The following is a 26,130-nucleotide window of genomic DNA, read 5'->3' as shown; positions in this document are numbered from 1 at the left end:
ATAAACATCAATTAAAGGATAGAGGTAAATGAAAATAACTCAAGAAAGAAAAACAAAGATGCCAAAAGTTATACCATGTGTAGCAAAAACTAGCAGTAAAAGAGTAGCAACTTGAGGAGATTGTGTGCTTATACACAGATTATTAGGCTGGCATGCTTTTGCTTCTAGTTTAAAACATCTTCCATTGAAAAGATAGGCCTGCCCAGCTGTCTGACCTAGAGTTACCCCTGCCTGAAGTAGCATGTGAGGCTTCCGAGTCAAGGCCATAATTTGGTTGAATCAGTGTTACCAGGTAGGTCTGTGGTGGGTAATGAACAGCCCAAATCCCCCTTTTTTTTTTTTCTTTTTTTTTTTTTTTTAAATAGAACCTAATTTTAATGATTGCTGATATTTGTCAGAACTCATGTCTCCCCCATCAGTCCAAATACAACTTGAACAAATCCAGTCCCCCTATATTTTGCATTGGGGTGCTCAGTGAGTCTATATCGGACGATGCAATTGCTGAGGCTCTTAATATAATCTATTGGAAGTCTTTAAAGTGAGGGGGAAAGCATTAAACATACTTTTTTTTTTTTTTTTTTTTTTTTTTAAAGATTTGGTTTATTTTGCCTGTGCTGAAACAGCAAATGTTTCAATTTCAATTTACAGAAACTGTATTTACAAGAGAATGTACAATGGAAAAGAAAACAGAACACATCTGGTACATTAATATGCAATTATTATTCCAGGCTCCAACCCTTTAAATCCAGGATGGCACTGTGGAAGTCTCCTTTTGCACCTATCAAAAATGAAAAAAATCACAATCAAAAATTACTTCTACATCCAGACATCTTAATGATAGTAGCATTAACTGAACTAGTCAGAGACAAATGTCTGATATAGCAGCAACCTTTAAATAACATCAGAAAAGAATTTAATTATCATACTTGAAGGAATGGAATATTTTACTGCATGGATAAAAAGATTTTACAGTTAGGCATGTTTACCTCGCAGATAAGGAAACTACATTTGATATGATTTCCATTAGTAAATATTTGAAAGGTTAACTAAATATTATGTAGCAAAGGAAAAACAGAATCTGAATCTACCAAAGAAAACAACCTGAGTTTAAAGAAGCAAGGTATTTAATATATTACAATTTAATACATTATTGAATGTTTTAAGAGATAACCAAATAGCCTCATGAGCACAGCAGCATTACTGGATATGGTCATGTATTACACAAGGATACGACGGCTGTAGTTAGGACCCCCAGTCTCCTGCGATTCCATGGCTGTGGAAAGGGTTGCCAAATATCAATCCTTGCTACAGTGGGATGGGCACATTGCTTGCCTTCTGCTCCCCTCCATCCCCTCACTCGCCCCTCCTTATCTAGAAATAGAAGGAGGACAGCCTTGTAGTGCCTCAGGCAGTGTCTTCTCCTCTGCTGCTGGGTCTGAGTTGCACTTACAACTATGTGGCTCAAAGCATGATTCAGACCCAGGAGCGGAGGACGACATGGCCTGAGGCACTACAAAGCCACCATCCTCCTATTATTTCCAGATAAGGAGGGTGAGGGGGGATCATTGGCGGTGGGGGAACAGAATGAAGAAGGGTGAGTGAGGGGGATCATGAGGGAGGCAGGAAGCAAAAGAGGGGGGAGGGGAGTGAACAAGAGAGAGAGTGAGGGGACTGGGGGAGGAAGTGAACAAGACAGAGGTGATGATGATAGGGAAGAGAACTGAAGCAGGGAGAGTGAGGGGGGATCTGGGAGGTGCATAGTGAATGAGGAAGAGTGAGGGGAGTCAGGAGGGGAGAAAATGAATGAGAGAATGTGAAGGATGGGAGAGAGTACCAGCAGAAAGTAAATGAGGGAAAGAGTGAGGGGATCTTGGGTTGGGTGAAAGAATGACAGAGAGAAAGGAATCACAGCAGGGGAGAGAGGTTTATGAGGTGGGGAGTGAGTGAGGAAGAAAGTGCTGAGGATTGTGGGATGGGAGAATGCCACTGTGAAAATGAGGGAAAAATGGGGGCGAGTGAGGAGACTGGAGTGGATGTGGAATGCAAATGAGGGGATCACCATGGATTCAAGTGGAGTTGGGGGGTATCGGATGGGGCGTAGAATGTTAGAGAATTGGAGGGAGTTCTGGGATATAAGGGAATCAGGAAACGAGGAGATGGGGTGTGATTGTGGGGACTGTGACTTCCTTCCTTCTCCTCCACCTCCAGTCCACCCTGTCCTCTTCTCTTCATTCAAATATTCCCTCCTCCTTTACCTTCATCCCTGATAGTCCCTTTCTTCCCACCTCCTCATCCTTGATCCTCCCCATTAATGATCTCTCTTCTCTCCCCCCTTATCCTACCCTCCCTTGCTTTCTGTGCCTCTATCCTCCTCTATCTTTTATCCCTCTACTGTTCCTGCCTAAAATTCCTGGTTTGGCCTCTGTTGGAAACAGGATGCTGGGCTTGATGGACCCTTGGTCTGACCCAGCATGGCAATTTCTTATGTTCTTATGACCCTCCTTTGAGTTCCCCATGCCCTCTGAGATATCCTCTCTTCCTGTTCCCAGATCCCTTCCCTTCCTTCTTTCTCCCCAGCCCTAATCACTAAGATGAATTTTCCTCTAAAGGACCAAACAAATTAATTGGACATAGAAATGTCAGAAAATGACACTATTTGTATATAAAGAAAAAAAAAGCAAATTATTCAAAATTATGCAAATTTGCCATATAATTGCCAATTAATTTTGAAAAGTCTGCCACAGAATTTACCAACTTGTTGCAGAATTTTAAAAAATTTGCTGCAGGAAACTGGGTGCTCTGGTTATAGTCAAACAGAAAAGTGGCTTAACTGGTATTCTTTTTTTTTTTTCAACCTAAAAATTATGAGGTTGTGCAATTTTTGTTGTGAAATGGGAATCAAAAATCTGGCCTCAGTCACCAAATCTTAAAGAATCAGCAACAGAAGAGACTGATGCACGACATTCAAAGTTACATCAAAATCTAAACCTATTTAATCCCCCAAAAGTAGTTCCATATTCAGTAATATCTTCAGAACCAAGTCTTGTATTAGTGTGTGATTTTGTGTATAACTGTCCTTTATAAGAGAAAAATATTGCCTTATAGTTATGATTTGTTTATAATGATTGTATGTAGTTTTATCACTGAGAAAACAGTTCTCACCTCATGCTTTACAGTCTCCTCCGGCCCTCATCTTTTCCCCCCTAGTATTACAGAAAGTACAACTTAGATTATGTATAAGGTCAGCACGCAACCACAATTTCAACCTCCCTTTGGCCCCCCTTCACTCCCTTTGCTAGAAGAGGCACATCTTACTGCCTACACACTGCTCTCCCTTTATTTAAGCATCAAAATCACAAAACAGATAGACACTGAATACAATTAAAATCATAAGACTGCTACTTACTTGAAGCTAGCTAGCATATTAAGAGTCACTTTATTACAGCACAAGTCATTTCGGCAAAAAGCTGAGCACTGAAGCATATGGCAGCTGCCCAGTACAGAATGTGTTAGGTTTACAATATGGTGATTAAGAGCAGTGGTCCACCATCTTAGGGAATATACACAGTAAGTTTTTCTTAACAAAGAGATCCCTTCTGAACATGTGTAGTAAAAAAAAAAAGGGCTACACAAAGAAATCCAAACAGTGCATGTTCTATTCCAAAAGAGACATATAACCCCAACATACCCTATGACAGATTCAGATTCCCTGCTGACAGCTGACACACAGATAGGGATCTCCAGCCCTTATGGGTCTCCAATCAAGAACTCACTTAGCTGATTCACTAGTCGGGGAGAGCCAGGAGATACTCTACTCAGAAAAGGTGACAGCTTCCGCCACGCTTTTGTATATAATTACACCATATTAGTTGGGAAAATTGCTCTTGCTTATTGTGTTAATATATTATACACAGTTTTGTCTCAGGTGTTCTTATACACCTGTTGTGTACATATATTATACAGAAAAATTCTTTCTTCTAGGACAAGAAGGATGGTAGTCCTCACATGTGGGTGACATCAGATGGAACCCAGCATGGAAAACCTTTGTCAAAGTTTCTAGAAACAGTATGCCAGTATCCGTGCGTCCACATGGGGGTCCCTCTTCAGTTACTTTTTTCCACAAAGTATTTGCCTCGCAGTAGTGGAGCTCCACTCTTCATCCTTTTCCAAGTATTTTCTCTGGTCAATTGTCTGCTGTTTTTTCTTCATTGGGTCCCTCGTCACCGGTCTTCACACGGTAGGGTGTAAATTTCTCCCTTGTTGGCAGTCGATTCCCAGGATGTTGCTCTCCGGTAGCCACCAGCCATCGATCGCTCGCTGGCTGGTTTTTTTATGGTGTCATCCAGTTTAACAATGCCCCCAGTGCCCACGGACCATTCCACCACTGATCCAAGTTCTTTGGGGCGTACTACCGATGTCTGGGGTTTCAGCTGTGCCCCAGCGGCCACTGATGCCCTCCTCTGAAGTGATTCCCATTCTTGGGTCCTCTGAGGAAGAAGAATCAATGCAGCAACAGCACCCACAGGGCCACTAGTTCCATGGCCACAATTCCCTGTTCCTGACCCTGGGCCATCAGGGATCATGGTGCCATTGGTGCCTCCAGAGCCATCAATGCCCTCTATGCCTAAACAGAGAAGCTTGGTAAGGGACCCTCCATATTGGTCCCCAGGGAACCTTAGCAAGGATGCAGCCCCCTATGATCCCTGGGAAGATGATACCACCGAGTCCTCCTCAGATGACTCAGGCAACCTTCTCTTGGAACCATCTCCACCAGATGAGAGGTGTAGGTCCCCTCCGGAAGACCTGAACTTTGCAGGCTTTTTCCGGGCAATGATGGAGGCCATCCCATTTCAGCTCCTCACTGAGGAGGATGCCTGGCACAAAATGCTGGAGGTCCTCCAGTTCGTAGATGCACCAAAGGAAATAGTGGCGGTCCCAGTCCATGACATTTTCAAGGAGCTACTCCTCAGGATCTGGGAACCCCCCGTGATCAAACCTCCGGTCAACTAGAAGACAGATGCGATTTACTTAGTGCAACAAGCGTTGGAATTTGAGAGGCGCCATCTCCTGCATCAATCTGTTGTGGAAGAGTCTGCCCTCAAGAAAGTCAAGTGCTCCCACACCCACGCCTCTACTCCTCTGGGGTTGAGAGCAAAGAGCTTTGGATGCCCTGGGTAGAAAGGTCTACAAGGGCGCTATGCTTATCGCCCGTATTGCCTCCTACCAGCTGTATATGACTCAATACAATCAGAATTTGTGGAAACAAGTCCAGGAACTGTCAGAGCACCTACCTCAGCAGCAGCAGGACGCCTTCTCGGCGGTGGTACAGCTGGGTCTGGAGGTGGGTAAATACAAGGCGAGATCCACCTACGATGTTTTTGAGATGGCAGCCAGGATAGCTGCAGCAGTCATTGGCACCCGCAGGATGGCCTGGCTCTGTACCTCGGACCTTCGCCCAGAGGTCCAAGAGAAACTGGCAGACTTGCCCTGCATGTGGGGGAGAGTCTCTTTGGAGATAAGGTCAGGGATGCAATGGCCCAGTGGAAGGACCACCATGAGACCCTTCAGCATCTTTTGGCCAGTACTTCTGAACCGCTGTCCTCAGTCAGAAAATCCTCGCAACAGGGATCTAGGAAGTCCTATCACCAGAGGAAATATTACACTCCTGCCTCAAGAGCACAAGCAGCCTCCCCAAGGTTTGCCCCAGGCAGCAGTGCACCCCCAGGACTCAACCAGCCCCCTAGCAGAGCCCTGCTACAGGGTTTTGACTGGAGGTGGGGGGAGCATAAGCCAGGCTGCCACACCCTTGCCATCCTATCCTCCAGTTGGGGCAGGCTACGTCTTTTTGCCGACTACTGACCCCAGTGGGTTCTCTCCATCATTCGCCAAGAGTACAGGCTGAATTTCAGGGATATCCCAGCGACCCTCCCATGTCCATCGTGGGCTTCATCCACTCATCAGGAAATACTAATGGCCAGAGTGGTTGAGCCTGTCCCCTGCGCCAGCAGGGATGGGGGTTCTACTCTTGGTATTTCCTGATACCAAAGAGGGCCTCCGCCCTATTCTCAACTTAAGAGCTTTGAAACAAGCTTCTTAAAAGAGAAAAGTTCAAGATAGTCTCTCTTTGGGCACCCTAATCCCACTCCTGCAAAGAAGAGACTGGCTCTGCTCCCTTGACTTAAAAGACACCTAACCCCACATCGAGATTTTCCCTGGTTGCAGGAAATATCTGGTTCGTTGTGGGCAGGGAACATTTTCAATACAGAGTGCTGCCGTTCGGCCTTGCATCAGTCCCTTGGGTTTTCATTACTTACTTGCCTGGCAGTTGTGGGGGTGCACCTCCATCATCAGGGCATGCACATGTTCCCATACCTGGATGACTGGCTGGTCAAGAGCAACACTCAGCAGGATGCGCACTGCGCTCTCAGTCTGACCATCGGGCTGCTGCAGTCTCTGGGGTTTGTGATCAATTACCAAGTCCCATCTCAGCTCAACATACAGGCTTCACTGGGGTCAGACTGGACAAGGCTCAAGCCAGAGTGTTCTGTCTCACGATAGAGCACTTGCCCGGTCATCCCTTGCAAGCTTTGATCTGCCAATGCCGGCATGTTTCGGTCCGCCTGTTGCTTCGTCTGCTGGGTCACATGGCAACATCGGTCCATGTTATCCCCTTAGCTGGTCTGCATGTGCAGAGCCCAGTGGATATGCAGTCTTAGTGGGCACAGGCAACCCAAGACCTCAGTGCACATGTCTGCATTATGCAGCCTCTCCAGGTCTCCTGTTTTGGTGGGAGGATCTTTCCAATCTGGAGCAGGGGGTTCCGTTTCAAGTCCCCCTGCCCCAGGTCATACTGTCTACCGATGCCTTCCCCCTGGGTTGGGGTCATACATGCAAGGTCGTTGGTTGGCTCAGGAGTCTCAATGCCAGATCAACTTCCTGAAGCTTTGAGCGATTCGCTACGCTCTACGGGTGTTTTGGGATCGCTTGTCCCACAAAGCAGTCCTGATTGACAATCAGGTGGCGATGTGGTACATAAACAGGGGGCACTGGCTCGTTCCTCCTCTGTCAAGAGATGGTACATATATGGGCCTGGGCTCTGTCTCAGGGCATTCTCTCTGATGATGTGTCTCAAGTACTGGTAGCTTCCAGGAAGCCTTCTAGCAGAAAGTTTACAGTCTAAAGTGGAAGAGGTTTTTCATCTGGTATGAGGGTCATAGCTTAGATCCATTCCTCTATCCCACTCCGAAGTTGCTGGACTATTTGTAGGACCTCTCAGAGGCTGGGATGAAAACCAATTCAGACCGAGTTCACCTGAGTGCCATCAGCGCTTACCATCAGGGTGTCAGTAGTAAGTCCTTCTCTGTGCAATCCATAATAGGGTGGTTTATGCGGGGTCTGCATCAGTTGAAGCCTCCCCTCCGGCTTCCCATTGTGTCCTGGGTCCTCAACGTGGTATTGGCGTGGCTCATGCGTGATCCTTTCAAGCTTCTGCACTCCTGCGATTTAAAGTTCCTGACCGGGAAGGTTCTCTTCCTGGTGGCAGTCACTTCGGCATGCAGGGTTAGTGGGCTTCAGGTTTTGATGACATACCCACTCTACACCAAATTCTTCCATGAAAGAGTGATTTTGCGTACGCATCCTAAGTTTCTGCCTAAGGTGGTGACTGATTTTTATCTCAATCAGTCGATTGTTCTGCCTACACTTTTCCCCGAGGCCTCATTCACACCATGGCGAATGGGCTCTGCACAGTCTGGATTGCAAAAGGGCATTAGCTTTCTATCTAGAGCACACAGCAGGCCACAGGCAGTCCACACAACTCTTTATGTCATTCAATAAGAATCGATTGGGAGTTACGGTGGGCAAACAAACTCCGTCAAACTGGCTGGCAGACTGTATCTCCTTCTGGCGGGCCTTTAGCTTGAGGCTGTGTCAAGGCTCACTCAGAGCTATGGCGGCATCGGTAGCCCACTTGAGGGCAGTTCTCATTGCCGAAATCTGCAAGCCTGCGACATGGAGGTCCCTACACACGTTCGCTACCCACTACTGCCTGGACAAGGATGGTTGGCACGACAGTAGCTTTGGCCAATCTTTCCTACGTAATCTCTTCCAGTCTTAAACCCAACTCTCCCTGCCTAGAGCCCTTTGTTAAGGTTCAGGCTGCCTCCTTCTGTTACCAACACCACTGTAGTTTCTTGTGCCCGTTTGCACCCAGTCAGGTGCTGTTGGTCATTTTTATATCCAGGAGCAGCCTGTAACTTGGTACTCACCCACATGTGAGGACTACCAGGGAGGGAAGAGGTGACAGTGAAGGCTAAAAGATGCTAAAGTGAGAAAGGAGCGAATGCTTGGGGAGGTGGCACAGACAGAGGCACCAGAGAAAGGGGTGGGAATAAAGAGAAAAGAATAGGGAGATGGAGACAGGAAAGCACCAGTGCTGTGCCTCTCACAACCTCCCCTAACACCAGTTCTTTTCTCTTTATACCCTCTTCTACTGGTATTTTCTCTCTCTTTCCCTTTTCCCCATTGGTGCTTTTCTCCTCACCTTTTCCCACTGATGCTTTTCCCATGCCAGTTTGTTGGCAGAGGTAGCACCAGCAGATAAGAGCAATGTTCTCTTATGATTCCCGCCAGCAAGAGGGAAAACTGGAAGGGGGAAGATTGTACTATGACTGAGCTCTGTAGCCAGTTACAAGGGATGAAGCTATCATGGGAGTAGGGGATCCTAAAAGTACAGAGCTCTGGAGATTCACTCCAATTTATCCCCCTCCCCATCTGAATACTAGCAATCTAGGGAACGCAGGAACATAAGACTCACCATACTGAGTCAGACCAAAGATCCATCAAGCCCAGTATCCTGTTTCCAACAGTGGCCAATCCAAGTCACAAGTACCTGGCAGGATCCCAAGGGATAGACAGACTCCAGGCTGCTTATCTCAAGAATAAGCAATAGATTTCTGCAACTTTACCTTAATAACTGTTAAAGGAATTTGTCCAAACCTGGCACTGGCGTTATGTATGCTGTTGTAAGCTCCTTTGGATTACTCTATGCTGGGAAAACTACCCAGTGTTTACAGACAACAGAATGCAAAGGGTTGTATTAGAAAAGGGATAGTTAATATCGCAAGAATACAATTATTTTTGGAGCATTTACATCAACCAGAAGACCTAACAGTTTCTGGTATTAAAGTAATACAGCCTAATACAAGGAATGGTTATCATGACAGTTTGACTAAATGTGAGCAGTACTGAATTTCTGAACTGTAATCAGTGACCATGAATGCCAAGAATATGAACACAGATTACCTAGTCTCCCAGAGGGGACAATGTAAAAAGCCACACTGAGCTTACTGGGGGTTTTTACCCTGGTTTTAGCATGGCTTTTTTGGCACTAACCTTACTCATGCATGTAATACGGTTTTTAGCAACAAAAAAAAAAACATGCTAAAAAAACCTGCAGTATGCTTAGTGCAAGTACATGCAAATAACATTTAAACAAAGCTATTAGCTATTACATGCAATGCAGAAAGCCGCATTAGGAGGGAGACATTTTAGTGCTTTTTTTTTTTAACATGGGAAATTTAATGCCTTAGTCAGGGCAGGAGTAAAAGTTAACCCACATTTCTAGTGGCCATTTTAGTCCATTGTGGTGCTGTGTATAGGTGCTTCTCTGAGCTTTTCTGTAGCTTTTTTTTTTCTTTTTGATACATTTTATGGGTAAGCATTTCCTGGATGTCTGTCAAGAATGCATTTGACCTTGACAGCCACCCTGGTGTCCAGCCATAGATGCTTCCTCCTTCCCCTCCCTTTGATCCCTCCACCCACTTTTTCTTCCCCGCCTCTAACTGTACTCTCCACCGTATGCATGCCAGTTTCTTTACGCCCCATCTCCCCTCCATGGCTAAACTCCCCCGAACCATACATGCCATTCTTCCTCCCCACACCCACTAGCACCTCTAAACACACAAGTGGACAAAAAGACAGACAATCACTGTCCAACAGATGCACTCTAAAGATTCACTCAAGAACACAGACAAAAGACAAAAGGATGGGAAACTTTTTTTTTTTTTTTTAAATGTCCCATTTTTACATTTGATTTAAAACAAAACAAAACACACAGTGTGGCCATGTACCTGTAATATATTTGTTTTTAATATGTATATTATCTGATTTTAATATTCTATACATTAATATGTACAGTATGATCAAACTTAATATGTTTGTAAGTTCTGATTTTGAATGTGGTTTTAACAAAGTGAAATTTTGGAAGAATGACTGGTCTGAGTTTTCTTTTGGTGTGACTCCATTTTATCACAGGCCTGTCATTCTTGGAACAACGTTTCTCAGACCAGTGTGGAAATCTCTGGCCCAAGGAGGCACAGCCTGTGATACCTGGATTTCCACTCCAGATGGACAGCTATGCACCACAAATCACACCCTAGGCCTACCAGGTAACTTCCATCAACCAAAAGGAAACACTGCAGAATTTTCCAAACTTGAGCTGGTTTTTAACACCATTTTCTTTACTTTTCATTGTAGCTTTAACACCAGTTTTGACACACTTTTTAGGATTACTGTGGATTTTTAGTGCTGGTTTGATTTGCATAATATTAGTTTATAGCACAGAGTGGGGCTGCAAGTTTATAACGCTTGCAATATTAAAAAATTGGGGCTAAAAATTGTGCTCCAGTTTTATTACATCGGCCATTAGACTACTGACTATATATTTTTGGCAATAGCATTATTTCTCTAAAGCCTGCCCATGACTTGGCTCGAGCTGCCTCTTCTACCACTAGCGAGGCCCAACCTCCTCACCAGCAGCTTTCCTGGGTACAGATTCCAGGGTTTCTTCTCTCGCTGGCATGGCGTAGCCTCCCTGCTATTGGCTTTCTTCAGCAGCTCTGCCAAGTCACCTCTTCTCCCACTGGTGGGGCCTGAGCAACTCTGCCAGACTTCCTGCTGCCGCCATGATTGAAAAACAAAAAACCCACTTCTCCAGCGGGCTAGATTAAGCCATGCCAAGAAAAACACACACATGGTGGGCCAGCAAAACAAACTCAATGACCATAGTTTGGGTACCCCTGCCTTATAGCTTGGAAGTAAAATGCATTAAAACAGTGTTTGTTCATGTATCCATTCATCCTTCTCCACAAATGCCAAGTGAAAAATATATTCCAGAACTGCTTAGAAAATGAAGTAGAAAGAAAAAAATAAAATAGCTCAGCAGGATAAACGTACAACTCCCTCCACCCCCATACTACTTTAGAAATCCTAAATACTTAAAGCTCTGACATAACCAATCGCCTTCAAAAGCACATACCAAGTGAATCAGCCCCCATCTGTGTTAAACCGTATTAATTCACATGAAGCCAGGATAAATTCAGCAGTTCCTGTTGATTCTCTCTACGGTGCAGTACATTAGAAAGTCCCAACCATGAACACAAGAGAGCTGCCAAAAAACTCTGGGACAAAGTTGTGGAAATACAAAGATATGGGGAGGATATAAAAGAATTGACAAGACATAGAATATCCATCGGATCATGGTCAAAATGTTTATTAAGAAGTGGAAGGTATTTGGCACACTAAGACCATGCCTAAATCAGGTCATCCCTCCAAACTAGATAAGCGAACAAGGAAAAGACTAAACAGGAAAGCAACCAAGAGGCCACTGGCAATTTTGAAAAAGCTACAGGCTTCCATGGCCAAGACTGGCCAAAATGTATGACACTATCCCATGGCACCCCAAAAATCTGGCCTGTCACTACTCAAGAAAATGCACCTTCAATCCCATTTGAAGTATGTAAAGGAACACTTAAGGCAGTGGTTTCCAACCTGGGGTACATGGACCCTATGGGGTATGTGAGATCAACCCAGGGATCCTCCAGAACAAATGCAAGAAAGTTTAGCTAGGGAGAAAATGAGAGGGCTGCTGCTATCTATGATTAGTTGAGCTGCTGCCACAGGCCTGGAGAGAGAATGGGGTCTGTTATGTCCCTGAACATTTCACCCTACATCACTGCAGACTAGGAGGAGGAGGGACAAGGGATGTTCGCACCCATTAGAAGCCTAAAACCACCCTGTCACACGTTTAGCAGAGGTGGGAAAAATAGGCAGAGATTGCAGTCCTTCAGAATCACAAACCCCACTGCTGCACTTCATGAGGATGTGGGGAAGAGAGGGGCAGATTATAGCTAGAAGCACCTTTGCAGCATCTACTGCACACTGAGGAAAGTAGAGGAACGCTGGGTTATCACAGCAGTGGGAAACATTTCCCACTACTGCCACACATGCTTTGTCTCTGGCCTGAGAGAGAGAGAAGAGCTGAGCTAAACCAGAAAAGTGAGCAGAATAGGAAAGGGGACTGGGGATGACAGTTTGAAGGGAAAGAGAGGGGAGAAAGAATGAGACAGGAATGAAGGAAGAAATGGAGAATAAAGAGAGACAATTGAGCCTTTTCAATTGCTGGCCCCTCCCTCTGGAGCTCCCTCCCTACTAACCTTTGCCTAGAACCATCTTTACACAATTTCAAAAAAGGTATAAAGACATGGCTCTTCAAGCAGGCCTACCCGGATGCAAACCAAACATACAGGCCGATACAGTAAAGCGCGGCCGAGATTACCCCGTTTCTAACCCGCTTTGTACCTGCAATTTGGCCACGTAAGTCCAACCCGCGATTCACTATCCCTTTTAACCCATCCTTACCGCTTCTTTAAATCAACGGGTAACCCTTTCTGCCCGCAGCATGTATATGAGATGTAAACGCTCCGATTAGCTATTCCCTCCCATACAGTAACGCGCGCCCCGACTATCGCCTTTTTAACCTGCAGTTTAGCCGCGTCTTTAACCTGCTAAATTACCGTCTACCCTTACCCCTGCGTTAGAGGGTAGACGGTAAAGTTTGCCCGTGAAATTTCACAGACAAACTTTCCCCCAGCTCCCGCTCACCTGCCCTGGCCGCGTCCATGGGTGCCGGTCTCCCATACGGGCCCGCGCTGACAGGGACAAGGACATTGACTCACAAATGTCCCTTCACTTTCTCTTTCAGCATTCCTTCTCCCGCTTCAGCAGCCCGGGGCAGATCGGGCGCTCTCTGCGAGGCGGCTTCCAGCAGCCCCCGCCGGTGAAGATGCATGAACGCACGCCTGTACTTCCAATTTGGGCGCTCAAGGCACCAAATGGGACGTACAGGCGGTGCGAGCTCATCATGCCAAAAGAATTGCACCAGCAGGCAACTGGAAGATTGCCAGAGCGGCAGAGCCCGGGCTGGGGGGGTGGGGGTGTGTGCACGGGAGGGGGAGGGGGCGGGGCGGCGGCTCCCCTACCTTTCCTGCATGCGGGGCAGCTTCGGCTCACCTGCCTGCCTGCCTCCCTCCGTTCCGCCGCTCACTGCCTCCCTAGCGCCATCTTGCAGCTTGTGACGTCACCCCGACCCTTGAGCTCCCAAATTGAACGTACAGGTGTGACCATGGCATGTGTTCAAGCAGAGGAAAACTACACAGGAACAAAAGTACTGGCTTCCCGCACCAGCCTGAGTTTTCCAAAGGACACCCCATAGGCTAAATTGCAGGTATCAGTGCTGATTTTCTTAAGTTGACAACCTGGATTGTCTTTTGAACTTATTTTAAAGCTTATAGTCTGCTTTATTCACAGTTCTAAGCAGACTGCATAGCAACAATCATAACTATAAATACATAATTGCTTTCTTTTCTCCATTGCTGCTGGATAGGAAGGTGGAATGGCCTCAACCTTCAATCACAAGGGCAATTTTTCCCTCCCTATGTATTCAGTTTAGATCAAAGTTGTACACATTGTGAACGATTCTGGAGTGCATATCATTTCTCTTGAGTGGCATGCAAAAAGTGTTTGGGGGTCCGTGAAACTTGTTGAAGCTGGAAAGGGGTCCATATTCCCTGGAAGGTTGGTAACCCCTGACTTAAGGGATACTGCAGCCATGTGGCAAAAAAAAGTTTTGTAGTCTGAAAAAACTAAAATAGAACTTTGGCCTGAAAGCAAAGTGTTATGACAGGTGCAATTAAACAGCCCTTCACCCAGAGAACACCATGCCTAACGTGAAGCATAGGGGTAGCAGCATCATGCTATGTGGATGTTTCTCAGCAGCAGGGACTGGGGCACTTGTCAGGAGAAAAGAGACAATGAATGGAGAAAAGTCATTGCGGAATACCTGTTACTCTCTGCAAGAAAGCTGAAAGTTGGACACAAGTTCACCTTTCAGCATTACAATAACCTGAATCACATAACCAAAGCCATACTAATGTGGCTAATGCAAAAAAAGATAAATGTCCTGGAATGGCCTAGTCAGAGCCCTGACCTCATTCCAATCAAAAAAATCTGTAGCATAACTTGTAGATTGCTATCCATCAACACTTTCTAAGAAACTCAACAGAGCTTGAACAGCTTTATAAAGAAGAAGAATCTAATATTAAGAATCTGAGGTGTACAAATTAGTTGGAAACCTATCCTAAAACTCACAGATGTAATTGCAATCAAAGGTGCTGTTGTGTCTAATCAAGATCTGCCAAGTATCTGTGACCTGGTCTGGCCACTCTTGGAGACAGGAAGCTGGGTTTGATGAACCTTGGTCTGACACAGCATGACATTTTTTATGCTCTTATTGACTCGGGGGAGAGGGAGGTGGAGACATAGCCAATTGTTGGATTTCAGTTTTGTTTTTACGTATATGCTTTGTTCCTCAATAAAACATTTTTGGTCCTGAAAGGTGTGGAGTACAGTATGTTGAGTGTAAAAAAAATATGCATATTTAAATGCATGCAAATCTGATCTCTGAACAAACGTATGAAAAATGCTTGGAGTGGGGAGTGTAGATGTGTTTGTATGTGTGTGTGTGCACATGCACACACTGTGATTCAGCAGCTTCATCTATATAAAACAGCTTGGTCTGCTCGAAGCACAGCATATGTTCCATGACTGCAGCTAGCTCCTTGGGTATAGGAATACCAGAGATGCAGATCTCCAAAGTAACACCACACTTTTTTTTTTTTTTTTTACTTGTCATTTTATCCAGCCAGTAGGACTGAGGACTTTTTTTCCTGTGAGATTTTTCTTTCCATCTGAATATTCATATGTTTTGAGGACTTCACAATTACCTTTTTGTCGTTACACTGGCATGACAACATATAAGATGACCTTTTCTTTAACAGTAACTCTTTATTAATGCTTACGAGCTGGTAATTTTGGTCTTTTCAAGCACACTGTTATAGGATTTACTTAAAACAATCTTCCTTTATTTTAATATCTGTGAGGTGCTATGTCGTCTTAAAAAAAAAAAAAAATTGGATTCCCACACAGTTCTTCTGTGATCAATCCATTCAACCATTAATTTTGTAGATTACAATCATCAATAGAATCCTTTATCTTTATTGGAATTTGTGTCACAATATGATCTCTCAACTTTTCAAATGATTTACAGTTTTTTATTTTCCATATAGACATAACAGCTTTCTCTAGCATGATACATCTGTTAGTAATCTGGCAAACACATTTGTAGTGAAAAATAAAAAGGCAATTTTTACTTTTAAAAGGTGCAATACATTCAGGAATGTGCTAACCTATAAAAGTTCAGTCATCTTGAAAAACTTGAATAATTATCCTTTAAGAACATAAGAACGTAAAACTTGCCATACTAGGTCAGACCAAAGATCCAATAAGCCCAATATCCTGTTTGCAACAGTAGCCTACCCAGGTCATAAGTATCTGGCAGGATCCCAAGAGATAGTTCCCATTCATACCCCAAATCAGTCCAGATAAGTGGAGACAGAGAAATACACTGCAGACGATAAAATCGGTAGTTCTTTGTATGGGTCCTTGAGCTGGGTAGTGAATTTGGCGAAGATTCACCTGAACCCTACCCAGTGGTATTCCAGGAATGAAAATTAGCAAGTAAGAACCAATTTTCCTATAAGATTCCAAGATGCTTATCCCAAACATAAGCAGTGGATTTCTGCAACTCTCCCTTAATAATGGTTAATGGACTTTTCCTCCAGGAACTTGTCCAAACCTTTTTTAAATGCAGTTACACTAATAGCTTTCACCACATCCTCTGACAACGAATTCCAGAGCTTAATTATGCCTTGAGTAAAACAATATTCTCTTATTAGTTTTAAATGTATTACCCAGTAACCTCATTGTGTCTCCCCTGGTTTTTGTACTTTTCCAAAGAGTAAACAACTGATTAACATTTACTTGTTCCATTCCACTCATTTTATAGACCTCTATCATATCTCCCCCTCAGCCATCTCTTCTCCAAGCTGAAGAGTCCTAACCTCTTTAGCCTTTCTTCTTAGGTGAATTGTTCCACCTCCTTTATCAATTTGGTTGCCCTTCTTTGTACCTTTTCTAATTCTGCTTTATCTTTCTTGAAATGTGGTGACCAGAACTGCACACAATACTCAAGATGTCGTCGCACCATGGAGCAATACAGAGGCATTGTGATATTCTCCGTTTTAGTCTCCAATCCTTTCCTAATAATCTCTAGTATTCTATTTGCTTTCTTGGCTGCTGCTGCACACTGAGCAGAAGAGTTCAACATATTTTCAATGATAACATTTAGATCCTTTTCCTGAGTGCCTCCTAATGTGGAACCTGGCATTGCAAAGCCATAATTTGGATTACTCTTCCCTAAGTGCATCCCTTTGCACTTGTTAACATTAAATTTAATTTGCCATTTGCAAGCTCAGTCTCCCAGTTTTACAATGCCCTTTTGTAATTTCTCACAATCCTTTTGTGATTTAACAACTTTGAATAATTTGTATCATTGGCAAATTTGATCTCCTCACTTACTCTCATTTCCAGTTTATAAATATATTAAAAAGTAGTGGTCCCAGAACAGATCCCTGGGGCATTCACTATTCACCTTTCTCCCTTGGGAAAATTTGCCATTTAGCCCTACTCTGTTTTCTTTCAACCAGTTGGCAATCTACAATAGGACACTCTCTTGCGGGTCTTTGTGAAATGCTTTCTGGAAATCCAGATATGCTATACCAGTTGGCTCACCTTTATCCACATGAAGGTCGGTATAAAAAACTGTTAAATAAATAAATAAATGTTTATTTACTCCCTCAAAAAAAAAATGCTGAAAATTTGAGGCAAGACTTCTCTTGGCTAAATCCATGTTGGCTTATCTATATGTTCAGATATATGACAGAATTTATAACATCTTGGACTGATATTGTAATACAGCAGTAGTAGAATTCTTCAAAATATCAACTTGCTGGTTATTCTTATTTTAAATTTTAATGTTTTTATACTTCCTCACATTTTTTCACCTTTTCTGAAGGCAATAACTGCTTCTTAAAAGCTCCTTCGAGTTTCATTTTCAGCTTTTTATGCTTTCCACTTATCAGTGTACTACCTGCCTGTGCCATAGTATTCTTAGATTTACAATGGCGAGTGTCCCTAAGTAGGAAATGCTGTGAGAAACTGACTAGTATCTCCTAAAAAATGAAACAAATTGTAACAAAAAAAGCTAACATCTTTCTTCTCTAACTCCCCCCACCCACTCACTCTTTCCCTTTAAAAAGAAAAGGTTTCTGCGTAGAAAAGTCACCCCAGAAAGCCACAGGGACAACTCTTTTGTATTCCACTTCTCTGCTGGTGGTTTGTAAACAAATCACTGATCAATCCTGGAAGTCAAGGAGCTAAAATAATTTTAAAGCTTTTGGACCATGTTTTGTCTTTTGATAAGAAAGGTAAGAATAAGCAGGAAACGAAAAGATGCTTTACTGATTTTGCTTGTGCTAACTGTAAACTAATTACCAGCAAAATAAGTTTTGCTAGAGCTGCTGCTGTAAATAGCAGCTGAAGAAAATGAAACACTTTTATTGCTACTAATATTGTTATAAATCCAAGTAACAGCAAAGAAGCTACTGTGCTTGGTTTTACTACCACATACCTTGTTGAGTTCCGGGAAAAGTTCCCTTATCACAATATCCAACAGGACATAAGACAGCTAAAAGGAAACAAAAAAATGCTCAACATGTATTCATAACAACATAATCTGTCTCTGTTTACTGGAAAAATTCTTGATCAGTTAAGATGAGTAATGACGACATCCATAGAACCAAGAAAAGATAATTGTGATATTTCAGGCAGGGTAATCTTTGCTTATTCCCTAAGATGCAGAATCAGTATTACCTGTTTATTGAGAACTGGTTGCTGCAGACCATCAAACAAAAGTCTTATGCCTTCATACTTTGCTTCATCACCAATGCATTTTCCTATCAACTCTATACAAAAAAGACAAGTTTAAAATCAGTTTGGCATTACAATAATCTGGATACTTAAAAGATGAACCACCTATCAGTGAATGTCCTCATTTCATGCTCAGAGCTTTGCTATTACAAGAAGTCTGTTTCTCCATCTAGATATAATTCTTTCTTAATGCCTTTTGCAAGTCTCACTCCATAAAAGTTTAGAACACATTTTTCAAACCACCTACCAATGCTGCTTATGAAAGAAAATATTTAGATAGAAGCTAGCTGTCAGAATTGTGAGAGAAAGCAAACTTGCTTACCTGTAACAGGTGCTCTTCACAGACAGGATTAAACAATCACACAAGTGTGTGACATCTCCGATGGTGCTGATTCAGACCTAGTCTTTCTGAGCAAATGTGGGAATTTCTGCACGAGTTTCCTCAATCTTTTCACTAGCTGATCTTCAACTCTAAGGAGAGGAGGGTGGGATTGTTCTGCTGTCTACAGAGAACACCTGTTACTGGTAAACAATTGTGCTTTCTCTGTGGACAAACAGGCAAATACAGCTGTACAAGCAGGGATCTCCAAGCTGAGGACTTCATCAAGAAAGATTTTTATATGCCTTATTACAGATGTGCAACCCGATTAAGGAGAGAGAGTTGAAGCTATTAATCAAACAGATTTTTCAGTATTGCTTAGCTAAAAAATATTTTCTGTGTGGGATTGTTCCTCTAAATCATAATGTTTGGTAAAAGTATGAACTGTAGACCATGTAGTTGCTTTACAGATATCTTGTAAAGAAGCTGATAAGAGAAAAGCTATTGGATTTGCAATTCCTTTAATCTGATCAACTTTCTCCTTGATTGGTAGGCTAATGACTGCATTCTTATAGCAATGAGTAACAGTTCAATAACCAGGAAGAAAGTGTTTCTTTCCCCACTGAATGGCCTTGTTTATCTACAATACCACCAAACACAATGGAGATCAAGAACACACCAACAGGATAAATCCACTGAGGTAAAGGTGCGTCAGATTGCATATAGCATCTACAGGCACAGAGACCATACTAGCGTAGCAGAAGTTAATTTTATTTGATTAACATGAGTTATCCAGCAGTCAAATCTTAAAGGATTAAAGCAGTCAGGCATGGGCCGTGTTTCGCACAGGCTGCAACGGGAGGGACGGAACTGGAGATCAAAAGAATCTTTAACAAGAGTGAAAACAAATCTCCACATATTCAAACTACTGTCAATAAGGATACGACTAAAATCTTTTAAAGCCAGATATTAACCAGCGAGTCCATGTTTATTTGCATCACAGGAAAAAAATAATTGAGAAGCTTTTCTGTAAGGTTTTGTCCTATTTGTAAAAAGGAGGGCTCTTCTGCAATCTACGGTGTGGAGGGCTTGTTCAGTTGTTTTGGAATGAGGCCCTGGGAAAAAATTAGGTACAACTATTGATTCTTTAAGTGGAATTGGAAGAAATTTTGAACAAGTTCTCAGTAATATTTTGCTTTCAAAAATCTGAATATATGGAGGATATACCATTAATGCTTAGAATTCACTTATTCTATGAAATAAAGTAACTACTATAAGGAGGACTTTCCCAGAAACTGATCTTCTGATAATGGAACGTTGTAGTCAATAAATGGGTTATGTTTTTTGTTTTCCTGCTGAGTAGATTTGAGATCTGTCTCTTGTACATGGTCTGCTTTGCAGCTGTTGCTGTAGTAGAGGATTTTGAATATGTTGCCTTTGATAGGGATAAGATGTAACATCTAGATGGGTAACAGAAAGTAGAAGTAAATGACGTGAATTCAGTGCTCATCTATGATGCTGGTTGTAGCCCATTGCGGGCAAGAGCCTATAGATTATACTAATAAGAGCACATTTATTCTGATACGGATTCCCATTTTTTAAGTATTTCCTCATGGTCATGTGGGTGAGAGTTTTGTGTATATGTAAATGAAGACCACTGTACTCTTACAAAAGAATATAGTTTGAGACATCTACTGATTAAAGCTGATCCAGCTGCAAAATATGAACAGGCATTTTTTCAGTTTTTATTTTATTTTTCCAAGCAATTTATCAGTGTTTATTATAAGAAAAAACAAAAATTGGAGAAAAATCAGAGGAATGAAATGAGTAATGTTTACCGCTGATTTTCTCCCAATGTTTGCTCATTATAATAATCATACAAAAAAGGATCCTAAATTTAACAGTGTATACAATCACTATCTCTAGAAAAACGTGTGTGTAAACAAGTGGTCACTGAATGAGAAGGTCACTGACATGATAGCTCTATCTGGATATTTAAATACCAGGACTCTTCACTCACAGAAAAATGCACGAGTTGGCATATTGATCTGTGGGTCCAGCCCCTGAAGCAGCACTTTTGAAACATGGTGCCATGTTGACCAATATGGATGTATAAATACCACACAGAACTTTTACAATCTGCATGGGAGACACCTATTGGGAAAGTATCTATTTCTATAAGCAATGAAAATAAACAAAAAAAAAGTTTAAAAAAAGAATCATTTGACCAATGGTTATAGATGACAAGTAAAGCGATAGAAACTCGTGAGACAAAGTAACCACCCGGTGATATGATGGTCCTTTAAAATTAAAAGAAAAAAAAGATCTTAATTCTACAATAGTACATGCCAAATGCTTAAACAATAGAAATTTGTTACACAAGTGTTTTCTAGAGTTGTTCATTAAAATAAAAACAAATTATCTGAAAAAATGAAAATAAAAACTGAAAACGAACATCCCTATAGATACATGAACTGGACAAATTTTTCCATGAAGTCTGAAAACCAAGTTGGATGTTTTTGCGTACACACACAGTTAAAGATACAAGGTGATAAGTAATTGTGCATGAACAATAGCAAATTGGAATAATGGTCAACCTTGTAAAAGAATTCATTCAGTATTGATGCTTTCTTCAATATTCTAAGAGAAGAATTTAGCCAGATGTGATTTGCGTTTTCTCTCATGCTCAAAGGATTAGCCAGTTTTATAGAAACACACTATGGATACTACCATGACTAAACAAAAGGAATAAAGCTGCATTCCCCCTCCAAAGATGCATTACACCTTTGCATATGATGGTCCAAAATTTCACTGGAGATACTGGTGGCAATGTCGATATTCTAACTCAAGACTCCATGATAAGACTGTCAGGAAATTTAATTGGAGGCAGAGGTGACTCGAGCCTGTGTAATGTCCTTACGATTAAGAGGATTAGCCTGAATAACTGCTAGAGGAAGCACCTCTACATGAGCTCACTCCTCAGGTTCCTTGTTCTGGGGAAAAAGAGCTTTTGGCCCAGAACTCTCTAAAGCAGGAATTCCCAAACCTATCCTAGGGACCCCATAGCCATAATTTCATATTGTATCTCCTGCATATTCATTGTGGATATCCTGAAAACACGACTGGCTGTGGGGTCCCCAGGACAGGTTTGGGAAGCCCTGCTCTAAAGGTAGTTATCTTAGCTACTCATCCTAACACTTCTGGGCTTTTCTCTGAGCAGATCTCCCAGCCATAGTCACTGTGGTCTTGTCCCAAATACTTATAGCAAACCTTGTGAAGGCTAATAATGGACATTATTGGTTTCATTTGGGAAAAAATTTAAAGCTGGCCTATTTTTTGGACATCATGAGAAAAATAGACAAGGCAAAATCAAACGATGAAATTTTCCTCATGAAAGAAGACAGTTCAAGTAAGGTGGTGGTTTGGCTGGGCAGCTTGCTAATATGATGCTACTGAAGAAAAACAAAAGCTGTCTTGACATTTTCCTGTTTTATAATACACTATTTATTGTCATTTTATGACTGCTGCTCTCCACCCTGAGCTATGATCATGAAAGGAGGATTAGAAATAAATACAACTTCAAAAACTGCTGAAATCCCCAACTCATGCAAATACTGGGCAATATTGGCCAAAAAGAGTCCCGAGTAGGACAGAAGAAAGAAGATTCTTCTTACAGGGACAGCAGTGCATGAAGACAACATATCTGATGTGTCTGTTGAACAAAAGGAAAACTGAGGAAGGTGGCCTGGTGGCTCAGTGGCAGCGCACTGCCATGCAGAAAATCAGGTCTTTAAATTCCTGGATCGGCTGGGGATGCAGCGGAGCCAACGTTCTCAGCTGCAAGGAGGGAGGGACCAGCAAGTCATGGCCATTGCTCAGGAGCGACTCCTAGTGGCCAGATTCAGGGCCCATGATTGCAGGTTCTGGAAGAGTCTGAGCACGGCTTTTAACCAGACTAGATGTGTGTTTTGTTTTTTTTGATGGAGGGAGGGGGATCTAAGGCAGGAAAGGAATATAAAATAGGAGAAAAATCCCCAGATGGTTGCAAAATGAAGATTCATGCTGCCAGATTCCAGTCCTGGTTCTAAGCTCAGTGTACAAATGAGGAAGAAACTGCTGGGTCCAAAAAAAAAAAAAACAAACAAACTCAGAGGGAAGCCAAGGGGCCACTGCAGTGTAGTAACTGTAACACTTGTGCAAAAAAAAAAACTTCTGCCTTTCCAGACAGCTCTAGAGGCTATTTGTTTGTTCAGCATCAGGTGTAGTCAAATGACAACACATGATTGGGAAAATCAGTTTGTCCTCAGAGAAAATTTTTTTTTTTTTTTTTTTTTTTTTTTTTTACAGTTAAGGTATGCTTGGTTGTTCTGGAAATCCCTTCAAGTTTAGTGGGTACTATTTTGTTGGGAAGTGAGATACAACCCTTTTCTTACCCGGACGAATACCATGCGGCACACACACCGCTTGCTGTATCTTTATACCATGTCAAGAGGCATATTAAGACATTTCACTAAGATTTTCAAGGATGTTTTCTAAATATCATAATCAAGAGAGAATTTTCCCAAAATCCACTGCTAACGCACACTTTTCTCTAAAAGTCATCTCTTTTGTGACTGCAAAGGCACTTATTGATCAGCTTTCTCATGAGACTACTTATTTTACTATTCATATGCAGGATAACAGACGCATGAGTTTCTAAATACCTTAAAAATATTTGTATTGTAGGGAAATAATCCTATTCTGGATATTTTTACAAAACAGTGACTTAAGTCGATTTAGGATACTGACGTGATAAAACACATAATAGTTTCCATTAGCTCAGTGTGTGTAAAAAAAAATAAATTAATATGGAGTCTTAGAGTAGATTTTTAGAGGCTTGCACGCGGCAAAACCTGGAGATATGTGCATGACTTGGACACGTGGATTTTAAAAGGTGGTACGCAATAAAAAATGTTTTGTGAAAAAGGTGTATGGGCATTCCTGATTTTCCCAATGAAACCAGTGCGTAACTCTTATGCACACAGTGTGCGCTGGGGTCCCTATCTGCAAATCTTTACATCAGCCTTGGATGGCGTGTAAGTAGAAAAATAAAAAAAAATCTTGCCTAGTCAGCAGTGTTTTAAGAGTTGGGGCAGGAAGAGAAAAAGAAAGGCAGGCTATCCAGGGGAGTATGGAAGTCCTATACTTTAAGTGGGTAAACTGGGAACGGCCTGAGGAAACTGGTATTGGCGTTACCACGCATAACTATTAAAATCCTCCCCCACCCCACCCCCCCACTTACAAGCTTGAGACGGCATTTGCGCGCGTCGATATAAAATTGTGTGCGCATGTTATAAGATTGGTGAGTTCATGTGCTCACGTGTGTCAGTTTGTCTCGGCTGACTGCCTTTGTCAGATGCTGTGCAACAACCCACCTGGAATGTAATTCATCATTTCTTCAAAGGTCTTCTTTGCACGTTTCTGTTTGTCTTGAAACGAGCGAGGGTCACTATTCTCACAGAACACAGCATCTGAAACAACCAGCAAAAACATGCTTAATTTTAGTAAATTACGTTCTAACTCCTTAGCTTAGAACTTTTTTGTAAGTTACTAGCCTTTAAAAATTCTAAACGTCAACATGACAAACTATGCATACCAAATCACATCCTACTCACAAAGGGCCAGATTTTAAAAGCCCTATGCGTGCCAGGTCTATTTTATAAAGGCCCGGTGACGCATGTAAAGCCCCGAGACGTGTCTAAGTCCTGGGGCTTCGAAAAAGGGGCAGGGAGGGGGTGGTCCAGGAGGTGGGGGCCAGAGGCCTCCTGCACAGTGGCCATTTGCCCCTGTCAGAGGATTGCGTGCTGGCGGGGGGGGGGTTGTTAGGGCTAGGGGGCGGGAGAATTAGGGGAAAGGAGGCTAGTTTAGGGGGTTGGTAACGGGGAAAGGCTGCGGGCGTCGGCGCACACATTATGCACCCCCTTGCGCGCGCATGTTATAAAATGGGGCGTCCATGTGTGCGTGCCGAGTAGCGCGCACATATGGATGCCCGCGCATACCTTTGAAAATTTACCCCAAAGGGGCTAAATCTAATCTGAAGGGATATCCTACTTTGCTATTTTTATAGTAAACATGACTAAATAGATGTATATGCAGACAAGCATTGTTTTAGCCTGAAAAAAATAAAAATATAAGAAAACTAGCAAAAAGATTTAGCAGAAATGATACTTTTATAAGGCTAACAAATATTTAAATATGCAAGTTTTTAAGACTATAGTCAAATGTTCTGTTAAAAGAACCTCAATAGACCTAAAAGCTTACATCTTTAAACATTTCTTAGTCTTAAAAGTATCATGATTAATACTGGTTCTGAACTCCCGAGATTTTCAGAAGTAACCATGCAAAAGGATGCAACGAGATATTCACTTTAGTTCAATGACTCCGGTCTTTCACTAGCTTCTTACACAGGGTTAACCCAGTCAACATTTCACAAGCAACATGTGGCTGTTTGAAGTGCAAACTGCAGCTGTTTCAACAGACTTGAACTGCTCAGCTTTGGGAGGCTGAGAGCATGATGTAAAGTCTTGCAGGCCAATGCAATAAAGTGCATTCAGCGGAATGCAAAATTTTACCCACACTTGAACACTGATTCTGTGCATGTGAACCTCCCTACTGATGCAGGAAGGAGTTATATCAGCACAAAATGCACATTTAAAACTGCACCCTGCTTCGCGCCCTTGCATGGAAATCCCATGCAAATGAGGGCATTAAGCAGTACCCCCAAAATGCACAGAGATGTGCTGGCTTAGCTCGGGTTTTAGTAGGGCTGGAAATTTTACTCCAGGTCAGAGGTGGAGTAAAGTTTTCAGCATGTGTGTGTCAGATGTGGCAAGAAGAGGCCTCGGGAGCACCTAGCAACTTCCCATTGTCACATTTTATGGGGCCGATATAATAAGGTGCGCTGAAGATGCCGCGGGGGTTTGTATGCATGTTTTCCCGCGCAAAGCCTTATATGAGCTTACTGACCCGTGTTTTTTTTCTGCACAAATGCATGTTGGCATGCAAAGGAGGCGATTATCTAATCATGCAGGGAGCCATGTTTAATGCCAGTGCGTATTTTTTAATGTGTGTGTTTTTTACCACGACGGTCAGGGCATGAGTTAAGTGACAGCGTCGACTCAGGGGCCATTTTATTCCATGGTTTGCATTGGGGTGGTGAGGCTGTGTGTCCATGCAGTTCGGGTGTGATTTTGATGATGGAGATAGTATTCCACAGCTGCTCCTGATGTTGTGAATTGCCCTGCGAGTTTGCCAAAGAATGACAGCAGCAGAAGGTTTGGCAGTGACAGAGGTCGTGGCAGGAGAGAGAAGATCCGGAGGGAGCAGGAGGAGAGGAGGATTGTAAGGAGCAGTCAAAGAAGGGTACGGAAGAAGCAGATTATTTCGCCTCAGGACCATGCTGCTGAGGATGCTGGAGTCAGATGTGGTGAGAACCTACAGACTGAGCTCCAGAGCTATCATGGACCTGTCATCCCAAGCCTGAATGCACATTTTACAGTCTGCACCTTTTTCTTTCTTTTCTTTTTTTTCTTTTTCTTTTTTTTTTT

At 42.6% G+C, this 26,130-nt stretch overlaps 1 protein-coding gene across 4 annotated transcripts in view; it reads right to left on the bottom strand.

Annotated features, from left to right (window-relative positions):
* Positions 1-311: 311 nt before the first annotated feature.
* Positions 312-26,130, bottom strand: part of SNX14 (sorting nexin 14) — a 271,117-nt gene continuing 245,298 nt past the window's right edge. For 2 of the 4 annotated variants that reach the window (XM_029595485.1, XM_029595487.1), the window contains 6 exons: positions 23,959-24,054; positions 18,169-18,260; positions 17,927-17,983; positions 17,029-17,058; positions 3,163-3,203; positions 312-778 (listed from right to left, as the gene is read on the bottom strand). In XM_029595485.1, the coding sequence (XP_029451345.1) occupies positions 3,171-3,203; positions 17,029-17,058; positions 17,927-17,983; positions 18,169-18,260; positions 23,959-24,054 (308 nt within the window). In that variant the 3' untranslated portion in view covers positions 312-778; positions 3,163-3,170. The remainder of the gene's footprint in view (positions 779-3,162; positions 3,204-17,028; positions 17,059-17,926; positions 17,984-18,168; positions 18,261-23,958; positions 24,055-26,130) is intronic. The other 2 variants (XM_029595488.1, XM_029595486.1) reach the window with 2 other exon arrangements.

Source organism: Rhinatrema bivittatum, chromosome 3 (genome assembly GCF_901001135.1).
Source record: "Rhinatrema bivittatum chromosome 3, aRhiBiv1.1, whole genome shotgun sequence".
NCBI classification, from domain to species: domain Eukaryota; kingdom Metazoa; phylum Chordata; class Amphibia; order Gymnophiona; family Rhinatrematidae; genus Rhinatrema; species Rhinatrema bivittatum.
The sequence above is the reverse complement of the archived record's forward strand: the minus strand, read 5'-3'. Positions and strand labels throughout refer to the sequence as shown.